We start from the raw sequence: 20330 nt of genomic DNA, 5'->3' as shown, positions 1-20330 counted from the left end.
CACAGAAGAGGAAGGACGCACCTTCTACTAAATTAACCTCCAAGGCAGATTCAGGGACGGGTGAGGGGGCAGGTTAGCCTTGCTGGCGTTCGCTGCTCCACCAGCTAGTTGAAGCCGAGCAGGGGCTCCCCGGGGGCTCGCTTGGCTTAGCCCGAGAGAAACGCGGTTGAGGCGCACCGCGCACCCCTTTCCACAGCCAAAGCGGGAGACACGGCCTGGATGCCCCCGGCAGACTCTTTCTGACGCGCGATCCATCCGGGCTCGGGCGGCGAGGATTGCGCGCCGCGGCGTCCGGCCTCTCCTGCCCGATCGCCCAGCCGCGGCGGGCAGCGGAGGCGCTTTCTGCCCGGCCCCGAGCGGAGAAGGCGGGGGCCGGCTCGCCTTCGCCCGCCCGCCCCCTCGCCCCGTCCCTTGGGCGGAGCCGCGCCGGCCTCGGCCGGGGATTCGCGGCTGGAAAGGCGCTTAGGGCGCGCGGCCGGGCCTGGCCGGGCGGGCATGAGCCAGGCCGCCGCAGCCTGTCGCTCCTCGGGCAGCCGCAGCGAGGCCATGAAGGTGAAGAAGGGCGGCGGAGGGGCGGCCGGGGCCGCCGCCGCGCCCACCTGCACAGAGGAGGAGCTGCTGGGGCGCCGGGCCGGCATCAGCCCCGAGGACGTGCTGGGGCTGCAGAAGATCACCTCCGGTGAGCCCCCTCCCGCGGTTGGGTTGGATTGCTCCTCTCTCGGCGGAGGCGCTTGCGACATTGTGGCAGCCCCGGGCTAAGCAGTGGCGGCGTTGCGCCCTCTCCGCACCCGCCTCCCCCCGGGATTGGGGAGTCAAGAGTGGGCAGCCTCCCCTTTGCATCGGTCGGAGAGGGGCCGTCGCCGAGTTTCCTAGAAAGCAGCCGGTGACAGAGCTCCAGGTTCTGGGAGGGCTCCGGGCCTTTGGAACTCCCGGCTACAAGAGATTTCTTCCCGGGCCCAGAAAGGGCGATGGAGGAAGGGATTCTGCGGGGTCTTGCCTTTGCTTGTGCCAGACTGAGGCTCAATCACTGGAAAGGGGCGCTTTGGGCTGGGCAAAGAGCCTCCAGTGGATTGGGGGGCGAATAAGGTGGCCCACGGGCCTGAACCAGGTAGAATCTCGTAAAGTGGGCGGGCCCTGAGCCGCGATCTGCTTTGGGACCGCGCACCTTCTACTGGAATAAATTTCGGCTGAGCTGGCTGTTGCCTCAAAAACTGAATCAGAACCCCGTGGCGTGTGTGCATCTCTGTCCCCTTAAATTGTGTTTCAGTAAATGTTAGACTTTCGGGTGCCGCAGAGCTCTGTGTCTGTTTTTCCAGATGTGTGGGACACACAGAGCGTTGATCGCAGCACTGGGCTAGTCACTAACTTCTAGCACAGGGAAGGAGTGATACCGATTAAAGTATCCTTTCTTCTGCGTGTTCCACTTCCCGCAGCTTTTGACACCAGCTCAAACTCTTCTCCCTCATCTTGTGAGAATGCTGCAAGGGTGACCTCTCGTTACAGGTTCCTGTTTCAAGCAATGGTTGGCTGTGCAAACAGCCTTGGAATTTCTCTGCTTCTTGTAAAGCTGCCTGCCACACATTTCTTTTATTGAGATTCCAACAATTTGGGGGTATATGATGTAAACTGAAGTTACATGTCCACCATGGAAAGAAGGGCCATCTGTCAGCAGCAGGGGGCTGGCTGTCACAGGCTGAGAGCAAAATGGCTGCCAGTGGCTCGAGCAAGTAAGCCAAGCCCAATGGCCAGGAAGAAATTGGGAAGAATGCTAATGGTGTATTATGCGCTTTAGCCTTGAAGGGGCATCTTCTTCACAAATCAGTCCGGATTCTTCAGTCTTGCCTGTCTGAGAGCGGAATGAATTCTGCCCCTTAAAAGCTGGGGGTTTGTCCGTGTGGCTGCCTGTGGGACTACATCCAGCCCTCTCAAGGGGCATTTCTTCAGTGGGCCTTGTGGCCCTGTCTTCCTGGTAGGCAGGTCCTTTGGAGGCCCTTGGGTGTCTTTTCACTCCCAGGGATAATCTCCCTCGGCCCTTGTTTGTGCTGCTGTCCTCTTGCATTCCTGGCCAGATATGAGGAGAAGAATCTGGGTGGTACAGGATTTTTAGCAGATGGGTGGGAATAAGGAATGGAGCACCAGGTTGTGGATGGGTGATCTGCTTTGAGCCTTGCCTGTGTGGATCAAATGACCAGGCGACACTGGATCCTTCCAAAGTTTTGGCCTTCTTGGTCTGGTGTTTTCCAGGGAGGAAAATGAGTGAGGAGCAGAGCTGGACACCGGTGGTGGTGGTGGGGCTGTTCTCTCTGCCCCCACCCCCAAGCTCCTGGTTTTCTTGAGAACTTTCTCTGTGATGGTCTGAGATGTTTTGCTATACCCCTTGCTGTGTCCTTGCTCCCTGCCTTCCCCCCAGCATTGGCATTCTCTTGATCGTTTCTACCTCCTCTGCTAGTCTGTGTTTGAGAGGCCATCCTTAGAAGAAGCTGACAAAGGGGAATTACCCAGAGAAGGAGCAGCAACTTTGGTTGATCCTGCAATAGCTTGATTGTGGTCATCTAGCGCCATCTGAATAGCACCATGCACATCGTCGGCACTATATTATTAATAATTAAGTAATTAATGCATTATAGAGGAAACAATTAAAGGGGGCCCATCGTGCCCATCTCCTGTTAGAGTGATTTGCACGATGCTTTCACAGTGCTTACTGGGTTCCCTCTTGCAGCTACTTGGCAGTACTCACTGGTAGTAAATTGCCCCCACACAAAAATTAACATTGAAGAAATCAGAAGAAGATTGAGACTCGGAAGAGCGGTTGTGAGGGAGCTAGAGAAGACCTTTAAAGATAAAGATGTCTCTCTGGGAACCAAGATCAAGATAATCCAAACTATGGTTTGGATTCATTTGAAATATGGTGCTGGAAGAGAGTTTTGCAGATACCATGTACAGCCAAAAAGACAAATAAATGGGTACTAGATCAAATCAAGCTTGAATTCTCCTTAGAAGCTAAAATGACAAGACTAAGACTATCGTACTTTGGTCACATCATGAGAAGACAAGCTTCTCTGGAAAAAGTCAATAATGCTGGGAAAAGTGGAAGGCAGCAGGAAAAGAGGAAGACCTAAACCGAGATGGCTGGACTCAATAAAAGAAGCCACGTCCTCCAGTATGCAGGATCTGAGCAAGTCTGTTAATGATAGGACGTTTCAGAGGTCTTTCCTTCATAGGGTCGCCGTAAGTCGGAGGCGACATGATGGCACATAACAAACACACACACAATTATCCACCAGCCTGAAAAGGCAGAGTTTATTCACAAACACACACAACCTTGTTCCATTTGTGTTGTGTGTATTGATCGTGCTTTTTGGCAGTATTTGCCGTATGATTCAACAAGACCTTGAGATGAAATGCCATGTGTGAAATTTTGAATTTTGGGAATCTGCAGACATAATCTATAAGCGCTGAGTGGATTTGTAGAGCTACAACTGGAAACAGTTTTTAGAAGTGTTTGGTTAGCCCTGCGTAGGTGAAAGGTTTACACTTGGAAAGGAGAGTCTTGGGTGGGCTGGATTGTTTGTGTTTGGGGGGCTTCTGACTTCTGGGATTGTATTCCCCCCCACTTGACCCCTCCTGCCTTTTCCCCCTTTGCAGATCAGCTTGCTGTTTATAGCTTTCCTGTGTCTGCCAGCAAACATTAGCTAATGAACTTAGCCAAATCCCCTGGGGGATAGGGTATGATCTAGTTAGGCAGGGGTGGGGAGGGCTTGTGACATTCTCCAGTTTGCCCCCATATTATTCAGGTGTACCTGGAACTTGTTAGGACAGGCAACTGTGGAGACTGCTGTGTTGGTTGCGAAGGGCGCAAAGCAGTGACTGAAAGGAATTCCTGCTCAACCCTAACCCAGATACGCTGAGTTGAATTTTCTATAGTGCATTTAAATAAGCAAAGTGCCGCCTTGCAGTATGCATGGGGCTCCTTCAGGGATCTCCCTACCCCACCCTGTGTCTCAATGTCCTTTCCAATTTGCAGAAGGCAGACCTGAAGCTGGGCGTTGCTGGGATTCTCTCATTTGACATTAACCTCCAAGTGGTGGCTAGAGATCTCCCGGAATTACTATTGATCTCCAAGCTATAGAGATCAGCTCCTCTGGAGAAAACAGCTGCTTCAAAGGATGGGCTCTATGGCATTATACCCCACTGAGGTCCCTCCGGAAACCCCACCCTCCCCATCCTCCACCCCCCAAATCTCCAGGAATTTCCCAATCTAGACTTGCCAACCCAAATTAGGGGTCTGCTTAAGGATTGTCCAGGGAAGTCACAATGGAGCTGTTTCTGTGTAGCACCTGTAGGGGCATCAGGAGCTGTACAGCGTGCAGATGTGACCAAAGCCCTGCTCAAAGAGGAAGAAAAGTTGGTAATTAATTAGCAAGTAATTGGAATGGTTTGGAAGTCAGGTGGAGATGGGGCTAAAAGTGCATCAGAAGGTGGCCAGAGTGAGCAGATCTTTTCAAGTGTTGTTCTACAGTAGAAGAGCCAGACTCAAGTCTGGTAGCTCCTTAAGGGCCAACAGGATTTCTAGGGTATAAGCTTTCGAGAAACAAAGTTCCCTTCAGCAGAGAAAACAGGCACTGGCTCTTGAGTAGGGGAGGGCTGTTGTTTGCAATAGCCTGAGGAGCTCTGGAGGCAGCTGCAGGAGTCATGCATGTAGGTCTGTCTGGGTGTGGCTGAGCTGGCACTCCCCAGACTGATGCTCAAAGGAGCCTAGTTGTTATAGGCTTTGAGAGAAGGTGGCAGGAAGGGGGAGAAAAAGAAAGGGCCCTGTTCTCAGGCGACTTTCTCAATGGCAGCGCTCTATGCGCCGGCTGAAAATTGGCGCAGAATTCCTTGCAGGGGGCCATATGGACTTGGTGTTGCAAAGGAGCCCCGATTCTGCACCATGGCTAGCATGTGCCAGTCCTGCAAATGAAATCAGAAAGAGGGTATTGACTGGGGTGCTTCTGGTGAACACAGAGCACTTCCCATCCTTCTGGCTTTTGAGATTTTGCCAGCACCTGTCCGCATCTCGTTTTAAGCTGATCTTTTGCAGGCCGCCAACGTTAGAAATGCTTATTTTCAAGGTGGAAGCTGGATTCGGCCCCTGCGCATTTCTGCCACAGTTGTGGACACTTTACACAGGCCTGCCTGAGTTCTGCAAACACCCTAGGTGTGGCTTCCTTTTCCTCTGCCAGACAGGCCTTGCTGCTCTGAACTGACTCAAGCTGGGCTTCCGGTGGGCAGGCTTGACTCCAGCCCGCTTTTGGCCCTTCTGTTTTTCTATGCCCTGCCTGTTAATCCCCTAATTGCCTCAGCTGATACTTGGCTTATATTGGTGGAAGCAGGTTTTAAAATAGTCCCTGACCTTATTGGTTCCTTGTCCAAAGCTTGTTAGGAAACAGACTGGGAGGAGGGGCACTGCTTAGTATAGGAGATAAGGAATGTGCTGTGTGCTCTCATCTTCTTCTTCATCCTCCTTTTCTAGGTATTTGGCCATGGCGTCTAAAATTGGGCAAACAGTGGTTAGCCTTAACCCAAACCAAGGTTTGCAAAACTGCTTCCTGCTGTGCTTTCAGGGCAATTCCTGGTTCACGCTAATCCCCATTTGCCCCGTTTAGATGTTGTAGAAAACTGGTTCTGCAAGCCAGGAAGAAGAGGTAGGTCTGCAGTGTGAGCATGGAGGAGAAGGGGGTGCAAGCCTGTAGCCCATCGACGACCCCTCCAAGCCATGGACTGAAGCCTTGCTAATGAATCCAGGCCATCTGTCTGTCCCAAGCCCACCTTTTGATTCCTGTTGACTGTAATAGATGAAGCTTCTCTGTATTGAGTCTTTTCACTGGTCCCTCTATCCTCCTATGGACTATTCAAGCTGCACTGCCCATCTGCAAGATCTTGGACGAAGGTCTTCCAGAGTGTGGCCGGGGGCTGTCTGGGCACGTGGCATGTCAGGATGGCAGCTGTGCTTGCTGAAGAGGAGAAGGCGCTGTTCTGTTCTCAGTCTCTGAGTCTAGCCATTTTGGCTGCTGAGAGCTTGGAGAATCCCTCGTCCAGGAAACCCTGCCTTGCCCAACAAGAGGCCCCTGCGGTCCTGGTGCCTTGACAAGAGTTACTCCCATTGTTCCTGGTGAAGCCCTTCTGACGATCAGAGGCTCTGGTCATGGAGGCTTTAGAGTAGAGAGGGGTCCACAGAAAAGAAAAGCGGGGATGGCTCCTGAGGAGCCCTTTGCAAAAAGTCTAGGCCACTGACACTGTTTCTATAGCAACCATCCCTGCCTGGGAAAGGGAGAAGATAATTGCCATGGCGGCAGGTAGGGAGGGGGGAGGTGCCCAGGAGAGCATGCCGGCTGGCCAAAAGAAGCACCAACCAGGTCAGTAGCCCTGGCCGAACATCTGCAGTGAGGAGCATATTGCAAACCTGCAGGCGTCTTTCCATCACCTGGAGCCTGGCCCTGGGTGAAAGGCTTCCTTCCTTGCAAGTTTGACCTGGCCTGGCATGCCTCTGGAATCTCTGCTGCTCTCTCTCTCTCTCTCTCTGCCTACTTTCTGTAGGACTCATGCCATCCCCACTTCCTTCTTTGGCCTGTCCACTTTTGGGCTTCTGAGCAGGCAGGCCCAAGACACTGCTGCCAACCTGCCCAAGATGGCATCTCTGTGCCCTGTGTGGATGCTGCTGGTGCTCTGCCACTCCAGGGAATTCTGTTTTGTCCATTGGCTTTAATTTTTTTAGTTGTTTCTGATCTTGCAGCAGAAAAGGGGAGAAAAGTGTGCAAGAGGATAGGATATGGATGCTCTCAAGCGCCGCCTGAATGGAACTGGCCTAACCAGTGCAATGACTTAAGGGTATGGCAAGAAGCTGCTTCTGGTGTGTGTGTGACCTTCAGTGCCTTTGGCCAAGGGGGAGAGAGAGCCAGGCAGATTTTTAAAACAATGTTCACAAATGGGAGGAGGGGCGGTGTAGGCCTCCCGTCAGTTGCTTGGCCTGCGGGCTCAGCAAACGCCAGTGCTTCACTGGCAGCCATTGATCACAAGAACATCTCTCTTGATTTTAATTAGCAGGTGAGTGAGCCTCGCTTTGTCCAGCTGGAGCATTTATAGCTTCGCGCATGGATTTGCTTCTTTTCTGCGATGTAACTTGTATTGTTACTGCTGCTGTCAGTGCCCTCTGTTCAGTCAACAACAGCAGTCGATACAAAACTGGTTCAGAAGCAATTACAGTTTTTGAAAGGGAACAGGAAAACAGATGGCTGACACTGGATTCCCAGAGATCCTAATGGGAGGGAAACTGCTGTGACTGAGCCATGCAAAGCCCAATGCAACCAGAGCAGGACAGGGATGCCTTGGAGAGGGAGGCCAGCTCTTGTTCCTCGAATGGGGGCCCTGTGCCCTGGCAGCCCCCCGAAGGAGCTGGTGGCATTCTTTGGCTGTTCTTTGTAGCTGTCATGCCAGGCGCTGTTCTTAATTTCAAGCAACCAGGAGGGAGGCAGAACCTCTAGGGAAGGGACTTACCTCCCCAGGGTGGTCAATATATGATGTTGGTGGCCCTGACCGCACACCCTGAATGTTGGTGTTCATTCAGCCTGCAAGGGAGCCACAATGCAGTGCAGTGGCTAGACTGGAGTGTTGAATGCAGGTACTGATGCCCACTCTGCAATGAAACTTGCAGGTTGGCATTGGGCTGGTCACTCTCTCCCAGCATGGTGGCGATAAAGGAAAGAAGAGGGAACTGCATCCGCCACTCAAAGCTGCTTGGAAGAAGGGTGGGGTATGAAAAGCTCTTGAGCAATTCACTGTGGCTGTGGCTGTCCAGCCCCAATGCTAGGCTTCCAGTCCCACAGGGTCCAGGTGCCAGGAGTTTGAGCTGTTGCCCTGGCAGGCCATTAAAGGGCCCCCATGCAGCACTCATCCGGCAACTGCTGAGTTTTGCCATGCAGAGCCAGATGGCACTTTGACAAGCTCTCCTGGTCCCTGCCTAGATCCGCTTAGTCAGCAGAAGCCTTCTGTGGTCTTCCCCAGCAGGCTTAAGACAAGCTGGTGTTAAGTCTCTCCCTCCCTCCTTCCAGGAGCAGAGCAGGGACAGAGGGCTGGTTTGGGGCAGGGGGCGGTTGCTTCTCTCGTTGGGGTTGCAAAGCAGCTTATTTTGCTGGGAAGTCCAAGCCTCTTGGAGCTGCAATGGGGTTGTTTTTTGGGAGGTGGGGGAGATGTTGCCAGATTCCTCTGCATTGCTTTGGGGGATCTAGAAAGTGCTGATTTCAGTTGAGGTTTTGGCTTGGCAGTGCGTTTGTGAGAATGTGAGATTAAGACCTGCATCCCCCCCCCCCCGCATTGTTGTGGCCACTTCAGGCATTTTAAACTATCCCTATAGAACCCTGTAACCTGCATATATTTGCATAATTTATATTATTTCTGCTGAAGATGGGAGGAAGGAAAAGGAGCTCCTGAAGCATGGGAAATTTGCCAGGGGTTGTCTGCATACTTTGAAGACGTACTCTCTTCATGACCATGAGGTCTAGCAACTTACATTTTAAGGAATGGATTTTGTGCCTTACACCATGTGTTTTGTGAGTCTTTCCTGGACCTGTGTGCTAGATGCAGCCCAGTTTCCACCAATCAGTGAGGGCTTGGCCACAGGGCAAACATGGGCCTGTGATGCTGAAGGGCACCTCCAGTGAAGGTCTGCCAAGGCCATTCCTCCTAACTCTGTGACATTTCCTCCTGCAGATTATTTGTGCAGTCTTGAGGAGAACGTGTACAAGATCGATTTCACCCGGTTTAAAATCCGAGACATGGAGTCGGGCACAGTGCTGTTCGAAATCACCAAGCCCCCCGTTTCAGGTGAGTGAGCAGAGCAGGCAAACTTGCCCATGGCTCCCTCCTTTCGTTCTTCAGTGGCCTCTTTTCGGGGGTCCCTCCCTGCATGCTTGGCAAAATAATAACAACAACAACAACATTAGATTTATATACTGCCCTTCAGGACAACTTAACACCCACTCAGAGCGGTTTACAAAGTGTGTTGTTATTATCCTCACGACAATCACTCTGTGAAGTAGGTGGGGTTGAGAGAGCTCTGAGAGAGCTGTGAGTTACCCAAGGTCACCCAGCTGGCTTCAAGCGGAGGAGTGGGGAATCAAACCCGGCTCTCCAGATTAGTCCTGCCGCTCGTAACCACTTCACCAAACTGGCTCTAGGAAGGAAGGAAGCCAGGAGAGGCTGACTGCAGGCTGATTGCCTTTGGCCTGTCTCCATGCAGTCTGACTATCTTGCCGAGTGCCGTGTCAGCCTAGAACAGCCTGCCTGTTCCTTCCCCCAAATCTTGTGCTTTTCCCTGGTTCACACAAGCAAACAGATGAGGTGCAAACACAGACTCCCACACCCTTTCAGGCCACAGGAGAGGATTCCAACTTTGAATGTTCCTTTACATAAAAAAACCTTCCCTGCAAGTAGAAAACTAACACAACAGAAGAAAAAGTTCCATCTGTGCTTGTGAGGCTAGTCTTCTGTTGGTTTTTAACTCAGAGGAGCATTCCAAACCACGCCCCCCGCAGTCTAAAGTGTTGCTCTGCCCAATTGTTCCCTTGCATGCCTGAACTGGGTGTGTTGTGTTGATCTTGTCTCTTGTCCTTGCTCTGAGTCTGCCAGGGCCTGACGTGAAAAGACCTGGTTCTTGTCTAGGCCAGTGATAGCTTTGTCAACACAAAAATGGTTTCCTTATACTGATAAGGAATGTAGATCTGTTGGGCCCAAGTTCTTGCCTCTTGGGACAAACAATGTGAGATTTTCGGCTGAAGCCCTTTCGTGATGAAAAGGGGACTATGGAAGAGTGTGGTTATGTTGTGCACTTCCAGATATCTTTGATGAGGAGCAAGTAGGTCAACTTTTATTTATTTATTTGCTTGCTTGATTTATTTATAGTCTGCCTTCCTCTGTGGCAAGGTGTGTGTTCTGAGATCAGGCCTAGAGCATTCAAAATATGTGAAAGTTAATAATAAATGATTGAAGAGAATACACATGGTCTGTTGAAGCATTCCGGCTGAGGAGGGGGACAAAGAGAAGATAAAAACACACAATCTTGTTTTCCTACACTCAGTACCTAAGTGATGTTTAACTAGGGCCGTTTCCAGACAGTTTACCTGCCTCCGGAACGTCGCGCCATGTTGCGGGGAAAACGCGAAATACCGTGTTTTCTCACTCAAGTTTTGCGCGACGTCGCACAAAACTCGCACGAGAAAATGCAACATTTCGCGTTTTCCCCGCAACATGGCGCGACGTTCCGCAGGCAGGTAAGCCGTCTGGAAATGGCCTAGGACTGTCTAATATTTCTTGAAATTTCAGTAAAAGTTCAGCATCTTTGGAACTGCTCCTTATTGTGTCTTACCACATAGACAAGATGGGGCTCTTAGGGAAAAGCTTAATTCGTTCGTGGCTTGGGCCCATCCACAGTGAAGAAGAACAAGATGGAAGAGAGCTTCTTTTCTGTGTCCAGTGAATTTTTAATCTCCCCTTGATAGTGTCCGCCCCTCCCTGAGGTCATTTAGATCTTCCTGACTCATGAGCAAATTCTAGCAATTTGTCTGTCTCCCGTTCTGTCCCTTTGGATGTCACCTTCCAGCAGGATATGGAGTGTTAAAAACTTGTCCTGTTTTGATCAGAGTTATCAGTGTAACCAAGAGCTTGTGCTCTGTGCTTGGAGCTTGCTGTCCCTTCCCCCCCCCAGCCCCCTCTTTTCTGCCAGCTATGAGTTTGCAGTTGAGTTCCTGAGCATGCACACAGTATAGTCACCATGGCTGAAACACTGGGGTGAATTCTTGGGTTAGGGGCAATTCTCCACAGCACAAAATACTTTGCTTCATAGTAGAGTGCATCTTTTTATATCTCATTCCTCTGTGTGATTATATTTGAGGTCGCTTGTAAAATGAACAGTAAAATGACAACAAAGTAACTCCCCACCCCGTAAACATCAAAGATAAAGACAGAAAACACAGCAACCATTAACGCATCAGATTAAAGGCGGATCGAGATCTTAAATATTCTAAACAATGCATTAAAAGAGCCACTGCGAGCCACACCTTTAAAAAAAACCCTGACAGGTGGGTCCTAGCAGGCTCGAGAGAATAAAAATATTCTTAGCCTGGCATCTGGGGAAGGCAATGGCAAACCACCCCATAAAAAAAAAGTCTGCCAAGAAAACATCATGATGTGATGTCCCCCTATGGGTCAGTAATGACTCGGTGCTTGCACAGGGGACTACCTTTACCTTACCTAGCCTGGCACCTAAAAGAATACAGACTGGGCATCAGGTGAGCTTTGTGAAGATGGAGTTTCACAGCTTGGGTGCCACAGCTGGAGAGGTCTCCTTATGGGGCCCCCCAACTTAGCTTTGGCAGGGGGCACAGAGAACGGAGTCTATGGTGCCCTCAACTGTCGAGCAGAGATATGTTGGGGAAGGTGACCCTTTGGTGGCCTGGCCGTGCAGGGCTGAGTAGGATATTGATGACTCCCAAAGTGAATTCCCAAAGTGAAATAAACATCACAGCAGAGATCTGCAAAGTAATCCGTTTGCACGCCCCCCTCCCCAACACAGACTGTTTTTTAGATATGCTGTGTATATGTGGCAAAGTGGCCTTTCTGCATTTTATTCTCTTAATCCAAGCCTGTGCTGCCAAAGCTGCGTTCCCTTTTCTCCCCTCTCCCTGTCCGGTGATGCATACACTCCTTCGCTCAGCTGGATGTGGATTCTCCCGAGTGCACCTGTCTTGCCTTGGTGACACATTCCTCATCGTTGCAGAGTCTGGAGCGCAAAGAAGGGAGGAAGCCGAGACAAAATGAATTCAGCGTGTCACATTGTGTTTGCACTGCTTATTTAGAGACATGATGGAATGTGCTTAAAGCAGCAGGCGAGGAGCCTGGCAGCCTTGCCTGCAGTATTTAGCTTGCCAACGGCATGAATGATCCATCCTGCAAAGATGGTACTTGGCAGGTGTGATACAGCCGTGTGAGGTTGTGCAGCAGGCTCATTGCTGAATGCGGTGGCGGCTGTGTCCACATGGAGAGGATTCTCCATGTTGCATGCTGCCGGTGCAGAAGCGTGCTCATTGGCAAGGGAGCTTCCGCATGGGAGCATTCTGTGTGCTTTGTTCTGTCTGCCATTATTTCCCCTGCATTTGTTCCTTGCTGTATCACCGGGAAGAATTTTTAAGGGGTTTAAAAAAAATCATCATCATCATTAGAGTGATTATCCACATTTTTAAAAAAGCCCTCTAGTGGTGCAAGAGGGAAAACAGCAGTCGTAAGGTGCTCAGAAGAAAAATTGTGCTGGTGTGGGTGGGATCTTTGCAAATGTGAACCTTCCCATCCAGGCAGCATGATAGTATGCTTGGATTACACTCCCCCTACCCCGCCATGGCAACAAGCAGGTTTGAGAACCCCTGACCTGGGTAGCCTAGGAGAGCCGGATCTTGTCAGATCTCAGAAACTAAGCAGGGTCAGCCTTGGTTAGTGATTGGATGGGAGACCTCCAACAAAGATCAGAATTGCAGAGGCAGGCAACGGCAAACCATCTGTGTTAGTCTCTTGCCATGGAAACCCCAACAGGGGTCGCTATAAGTCAGCTATGACTTGAGGGCACAACACACACATATGTAGGGAAATAGGGACCACAGTTCTCTTTGTCAGATGCATCTGGCAGGGAGAGCTGTGGTTATCGAAGGCTTAGGAATTGGATACTTTCCAAACAAACACGGCAAACTGACTCCACACCAAAAGGAGATGTTTACATTTACTAGCAAAGGAATGTTTGGGTTGCCTCCACACTAATTGCATCCTGTCCCCTTGTGATATATGTCCCCTTCTTTCCCTCTCTCCCCTCCTCTTCTGTATGTGGCCAGTTTGGATCAGGCATCTGACGAAGAGAACTTGATTCTTGAAAGCTTATGCTACAATAAAATTGGTTAGTCTTAAAGGTGCTACTGGACTCTTTTTGATATGTAGGGAAAGGGTCTCAGATGCTTCACTAATGAGTTAGGGACCACAGACACTATGTTGCCTTATGTACTACCCATTTACTTAAAATGCGTGCTCCTGTGTGCTACCTGTGGAATTGCTTATGTTCCATTTCAGCATTTCTTCAACTCTGTATCGGATTCTTGCTAATGTTATGTCTTTGTAAACTTGCATTTATTTAGTCTATGGCATTGTTTATTGAAATATCCTTGATACTGACTGTACTAATCTCACACTGTGTAATCTGCCTTGAGCCTCAGTGAGACAGGCGGACTATAAATGACATAAATAGTAATTGGATGGGAGACCTCCAGTGGAGACCAGGGTCTCTCTGCAGAGGCAGGCAATGGCAAACCACCACTGTTAGCCTCTTGCCTTGAAAACCCTTAGGGCAGGAGTTGCCATAAGTTGGCAGTGACTTGAGGGCAGGATTTCATTTTGGTGTGGGAAAGAGCATTCTGAGGATGGGGCAAGGACAACACAGCACATTTGGAGCATGATGTGGATTCTCAAAAAAAAAATGCTCCAGCTTGGAAGCCAAAGCCAGAGGTGGATGTGGACTGCTGATCAACAGGGATGGCCCTTTGGAGCACCAATTCCTCGAAGCATGTTTGTCCTTAAATTCTGAACTCTTGGAGTTTCTGGTTGTGGAATTCAAAGTTTTAGGGACTCATAGCCATAAATGGGCCACAGCCAAATGGGTGGCCCACAGCCCTAATTTTCACAGTGAGGGTGTTCTGGGATACCAGCAAAAGCTACATTGGTGACTGTGCCTGTTCTGTGCCATTCCAGAACGTGAGCATGACGATAAGAAGGACATCGACCCAAATGCAGGACGGTTTGTACGCTACCAGTTCACGCCAGCATTCCTTCGACTGCGACAGGTTGGAGCCACGTAAGTTTGTGAAGATTTCTGTAGGCAACAGAGAAACTGTGGTCCCTGGTGAGTTTGTGCCCAGCAACGGTCTGGAAAAGCCTGTTCCGTCTCCCTGAGTCCTGGGGCTTCTCCAGATGCAAGACTTTGCAACATGCTTCAGGGCTGAGCTTGTCTCTGCTGGGACCTTGGGAATGGTAGGGGCCCTGGGATCTCTGGCAGAGGAAGCATGCCTCTGCGTGTGTGTTTAAATGCTAAAAGCGGCTACAGAGCTTGAGGAAGAAGGGTTAACTCACCCCTCTGGCCTCATCTTCCCAATTCCACCACCCCTGAGCTGCTGGTTCTGCCCCCCCCTCTCACCACAGCAAGCTAGTTTCAGCATCTTTGGTGGTCTTGCACAGCTTGTCCCCAAGTGTGCTGAAAATGTGGTCATGTTGAAAAGATGGGTTTTTACCTGATCTATGTTGCAAACCAATTGCATGGGCAGGGAGGACGTGAATGTTGCTGTCCCTGTTCCCAGGGAGGGGGGAGGCTTGTGGCTGCCCTAGCCCCTTTCCCCCTTCATCATGTGTCACCTATTCATCTGCAGTTTAGTCCCTGATGCAAAACAAAACACGGACTCATGAAAGAGGCTGGTGGCAGATATTATTCCTGCTTGGGGATCGCACAGGTGTTAGCCTGTTTTTGCTGTGCAGTGTTCTCTGCCTCTTCCTTATTTTGTCCGGCAACACTGCTCTCACCAGAGGTCTTGAAGGTGATAGCAGGGAGGAAAGATGGCCTAGGCTGGGCTGAGTAGGGGGTGCCAAGGCTTGGTGGTTGTGCAGCGCTGGGGGAGTGCAACTGCCGCAACAGCACCACCTGACTGGCTATCCCAAACGAGGGGTCTTGGTGCTAGGACCCTGTGGGTCCGCCTATGGGTCCTCCATTGTCCTCTGTCCATCGCAGGGTGGAATTCACGGTTGGTGACAAACCCATAAGTAACTTCCGCATGATTGAGAGGCACTATTTTCGGGATCAGCTGCTGAAGAGCTTTGATTTCGAATTTGGATTCTGCATTCCCAGCAGTAAGAATACTTGTGAGCACATCTACGAATTCCCACAGCTCTCCGAGGACCTCAGTAAGTAGGGGGTGGGGGGTGGGTCAGCCATGCGGGTTCCCCTCGGAGGGCCTTTGTTACGACCCCTTTCTTTCTCTTGGGTAGATTTGGTCTTTAAGCCTTTTATTCTTGCCCCCTCTTGGTAGATTGCTGCCACCAGGAATTAAATTCCAGAATAACTTAAATTTCTCCTTTTAGTAACATGCCCAAGGGTCAGGCTTTTTCATGGTACTATGTGGCCCTGAGGAAAGGAATGGCATATAGGAATGACAGATACTCTGGTTACTCCGCCCACCCTCTCAGTCATCAACCAGTCATATCACTCACTCACCCCTCTCTTTCACACCCACTCTTCATCTGTACCACACCAAGCATTTAAAGACACGTAAACCCATTTACTTAACAGTCTTCTTCTAAGGGAGCAGCTGGTGTCCTTTGAGCAGTGGGGTGAGGGGATTTCACTCCTGTCTGCCTTCAGCCCTCTGCTCCAAGAACTGTAGGACTTCAGAGACGTTAACAAAAATAATGTTTGTAATGCTAGTGATGTTTAGGAGAGGCGCCCAACTCCTATCTTGTGCCCGTGGAAACAAACTACAGAATAACTCCCATGCGGAGCTGTTTTCCCAGTCTGAAGCAGCCCTCAGGAGCCACTTTTTGCCTCATTATGTATATGGAAGTTTCCCCAGGAAGGCAAATAGCCCGTGGGGCCATTTCAGTTTGAAAAATGGTGAGGCAGGGAGAGGCTTAAACTGCCCCCTTGTCCCACTGTGAATGGGGCCTCTCCTGTGCCTGAAAGTTGAGTTTCCAGCATAAAATAATCTGAATCCTGGTGGGGAAGGCCTGGGATTCCGCCTTCCTGCTGGCACAGGCAGCCAGTTGTGAGGACTCTGCGTCCGCTGGAGTTTCATGACTAAATTAGTGACGTCTTGACTCTTCCCTGGGCTGTGAGGCAAACCCCCCTTGTCCCACTGTGAATGGGGCCTCTCCTGTGCCTGAAAGTTGAGTTTCCAGCATAAAATAATAATAATAATATTCGATTTATATACCATCCTTCAGGACAGCGTCCGCTGGAGTTTCATGACTAAATTAGTGACGTCTTGACTCTTCCCTGGGCTGTGAGGCAAACCCCCCTTGTGAATGGGGCCTCTCCTGTGCCTGAAAGTTGAGTTTCCAGCATAAAATAATAATAATAATATTCGATTTATATACCATCCTTCAGGACAACTTAACACCCACTCAGAGCAGTTTACAAAATATGTTATTATTATCCCCACAACAATCACCCTGTGAGGTGGGTGGGGCTGAGAGAGCTCTGAGAGAGCTGTGAGTTACCCAAGGTCACCCAGCTGGCTTCAAGCGGAGGAGTGGGGAATCAAATCCGGCTCTCCAGATTAGAGTCCTGCTGCTCTTAACCGCTACACCAAACTGGCTGTGTCTGTCCGCCTCATGAGCTGGCCTTCTGAGAAAGCCAGGCCTCTTCAGGGGATGCCTTGGGGAGAGACCACTAAAGGAACGACTTAGAAGGGCGTACCTTTGCTCTCTTGTGACAGCTCTGCCCTTGAGGCAAGCGCTGGTTTGCACTGAAGTCAAAAGAAGGGTCTTGATTGTGTCCTCCCCTCCTCTTTTGCAGTTCAGGAGATGATCCTTCACCCCTACGAAACACAGTCGGACAGTTTCTACTTTGTAGACAACAAACTGGTGATGCACAACAAGGCAGACTATTCCTACAGCGGCGGACCCTGAGAAAGAGCCGTGGCAGCTTTCCGAATCCTGGTGGGGAAGGCCTGGGATTCCGCCTTCCTGCTGGCACAGGCAGCCAGTTGTGAGGACTCTGCGTCCGCTGGAGTTTCATGACTAAATTAGTGACGTCTTGACTCTTCCCTGGGCTGTGAGGCAAACCCCCGGCCTTCCAGGGGGGGTCTCTTTACCCTGTTGGGTACTTCGTTAGTTGCTTGAGGCTCTCAAAATAGCTTTGGGTAGTAACTTCTGCCTAGCAAGGCAGGCATTTTGCACCGGACAGTGTCCTGGCCCCCTGGTTTTGATCGCTAAGTGTTCGTTATGTGCTGTTGCTTGTGGGAGGGTTAAGATGTGCACCCTTGATCAGATGGCACACGGGCAGCGGTCCTTGGGGAGGACCCCCATTCCTGGTCAGCTGGGTTGTCATTGTGTGGCATTCACACTTAAGATGGTCAGCTTGGTTCGTTTGTGTTTTCTGGTTGGGAGGGCGCGGGCAGGATGGGATCATTATGAAACAGCTTTTTGCAAAGAGTTCAAGGGTCTACGGTGTCACCAGGATTGGTCACGAAAGCTTTCTCTGGCATCAGAGGGTGTTTGTTTTGTGGGGGGAGGTGGGGGGCTTCTTCCTCTCCCTTGGCCAGATGCCAGGCTAGGAAGGTCCTAACCCACTGGGCTATTTCTTTCCTCGCCGATGTGGCTCATTGCCACTCCCAAAGAAACTTTGCACAACACGGGAGTGTTGCTGCCAAGGTGGGGACCCAACTAGATTTCTGCCTGGGGGAGGCAACCAGGGGAGGAGGCTTATCTTGGGTCACGTGAACGCCAGAGAAATGACTTTCCATCAGCTGTGTTCTATTTGTGCTCCTAAAACACTTTCCCTCTGTTTTTTCTCCTCGTGAATCTTTTGGAATAAACCCTTCTAAGACACAGGACTTTAAAGACCTGGGATGGGAACTGCTGTTGATATTTCACTTGGAACCGTCCTGGGAGGTTCCTGAGAGCTCCTCATAGGCTCAGGGCAGCAGCATCAACAGTGAACCTGGCATAAGCCACAGATGATGCCTTGGAGCTAAAAAAGCACCCCCAGCCCCACAGTCTTCCTCAGCATTCCCTTTCTCCCCATGGTTGGGCAGCTGCCATTTGTAGATAGTGCTCTAAATTCTTGGTGTCTCCATGTCGCATTCTGTGAGTTTAGTGCATTAGCCTCTGGTGCGTGAAAATATAGAGGTTAGTTGTAAAAACGCCCTGTTTAGTTGTGGTTGATCATTCTCTGGTTGCGACCTGTGTTCCAGATGCCAGCAGCCAAGGGTCTTGGGGCGCCTTTTGGCATGGTATTCCAGAGGCCAGAGTCCTCCCAAATGTCACTCCAAACAAGGATAGCTTTGAGGAAGAAGGGCTTGCCAGCCTGGGGGAGTAATGGGGCTGCTTTGGGTATGTAATTATTTGCCTTGGCTTGGGAGGTAGGAATTCATTTTCTCAAAAAAAAAAAGAAATAAATAAATCACCGATTCCAGATGTAAAGCAGGTGCAAAGAAAACTGCTTTGTATCAAAATTCCTGCCTTGCTAGGACAGAAATAGCAGAAGTCCTTGCCAGGAGTTTTTGCCTGGGGGTGGGGTGGGGGGGTCCCTTTTCATACATGCAGCCCACGGCTGAGTTAACAAGATGTCGTTGTCCTTTTTAAGACGGCCATAGAGAATTTTCACGGTTATTTTTATAACATTAAAGCCCTGTTGCAGACAGCAAGGTACAGATAGTTCGTGTGTCACGTCACTCATCTGTAGATCGTGGCCTGGTTCCTGTAACTGCGCCTACGCTGGGCTCAGAAACAGTCCTGTGTCCTGCCTGCCATGTTGCAGCACACAGAAGCGAGAAGGGGACAGCAGAGAGAAATCGTCAAAGAATCTTCCAAGGTGGAATCAGTTCTGACACAATGGCAGGGAACGAGGTGGCAGCAGAAAGCCAAGAAACTTCCCAGTTAGGTAGTAAAATGTGTTTGTGCGCCCTGTGAAGTACCAAGCCTGAGAGCACATTTCTACCCATTTTTCTGATGATTCCCGAGTAGTTAAGTGCGGGGGGGGGGGGGGCTGCAGGCATTTCAGGGCTGTGGGCCTGCTTGCCTGCCTAAGACCTCCAGCCCAAAAGTTCTGACTTCCTGCTGAGGCTGTTCATCAGGGAAGCAGGACGGAGGTTCAGTGCCTGGGGTGTCGCTCATCCCCTGTGTGCTGTGTGGGATTGCTGTCTGCCCTGTTGCAGCCACGATGTTTCTCGATGCAGTTGGTGATGAGGCCACCAGCTGAAGGGGACAGGTGCAGAGATGGAAGCGTGTGGGCCCAGCTCCCGGACCCCATCCGTGTTTGGCTTCTTGGCATCCTCCAGTGTGTGACAGTTGCTGGGAAAGATCTGTTCCTAGGTCTGCTATGAGGTGGTAATAATGGAGCGATGCTGGGATAACCCTTTTGTGTAATTTAGGAGTTGCGAGATATTGATGTCTTTCTGCACTCTTGGGTGTGATTCCCCCCTGGAGCCTTCCAGCTGGAAGTTGGGTTTGGACTCTGCTTGTGTCTTCTTTGGGCTGAAAGGAACTGCTCCTCCATTGGTCTGGAGTAATGCAGCTCTGGGAGTGTCTCCTTGGTTGCCTTCCTTATGCTGGAAACTGCACTGCCGTCAGGGTCAGTTTTCCCCACAGGGTTTTTGTCTGCAGCCGGAAGAGGTAGAATACATTGGTTTGAGTGGGCAAGGGGCAGCCCTTTTTCTAGTTGGGGGAACAGTGGCAAAAGCCCACCAAGTTTCAAGAGAATAAAATCCATCAAGGATTGCCTTGGCATTTTTGCAAATGCAAGAATCTCGCGTAGGTCCGGAAGGGGGCGATGGACTGGCTTGCTTGGCTGCTTGGAGTTCTGCAGCTTTCGAGCTGGCAGGTTCGCCTTTGGCAGGGATGATTCGGGCCCAAAGCATCCAGTCTCATCGCGAGGGGTCTGGAATGTGTTCCAGGGAGAACGGAGATGGCAACCTGTGCTTCGCTGTTCGCATTTCCAGCTTGAAGAGCAAAATCATTTTGATCCTCCATTGCTTGAAATTTCTGTTGAGTCCAACTTGTGATTAAAGACTTTTGTCCTTGATCTTTTGTTCCACGGGAGTTTCCTTGCGTGTGGCATCCCCCTCTGGGCGTTGCTTGGTGTACTGAGGAAGTGGTGAGCTCCCTTTCCTGGCAGTCGTTCGCAACCACCAAAAGTTCAGAGAAGATTCTGCAGGCTCCATACTGGTTCTGGGTCTCTTCTCTGTTTTTCTTTTGGAAAAGGCTGATACGCTGCTGCACAGAGGCAAGAGGGATAGAGTGGAAAGGCACCTGCTCCTGTGCTGCCTGTGGGAAGCCCTCAGTGGCGTCTGCCTCTTGGGGGAGCAAAGCAGGTCATGGAGAATGGCACCCAGTCTGAGGAGCCAATCCCGGCTGGAGGAACCAGCAGCAGAAACCAGCATCTCATGGCTGTGCAGACTGGCCTTCTCCTGGGCCTGTCCAGACCACTCTTGCCCCCTCTTCTCTTGGGCAGTGGCTCTTCGTGAGGTCCTTCACAACACATACTCCCAGCTCTTTTCTCT

General features: G+C 50.7%; 1 protein-coding gene across 1 annotated transcript; it reads left to right on the top strand.

The window, feature by feature from the left end:
- The first annotated feature begins 443 nt into the window (after positions 1-443).
- Positions 444-19852, top strand: UNC119 (unc-119 lipid binding chaperone). The gene is made up of 5 exons (XM_055001725.1): positions 444-679; positions 8746-8859; positions 13816-13918; positions 14843-15015; positions 16625-19852. The coding sequence occupies exons 1-5, from the start codon at positions 496-498 to the stop codon at positions 16735-16737; spliced, it is 687 nt and encodes a 228-aa protein (XP_054857700.1). The 5' UTR covers positions 444-495; the 3' UTR covers positions 16738-19852.
- Positions 19853-20330: the final 478 nt, after the last annotated feature.

Source organism: Eublepharis macularius, chromosome 17 (assembly GCF_028583425.1).
Source record: "Eublepharis macularius isolate TG4126 chromosome 17, MPM_Emac_v1.0, whole genome shotgun sequence".
In the NCBI taxonomy this organism is placed as follows: Eukaryota; Metazoa; Chordata; class Lepidosauria; order Squamata; family Eublepharidae; genus Eublepharis; species Eublepharis macularius.
This window is presented reverse-complemented; position numbering and strand designations above follow the sequence as displayed.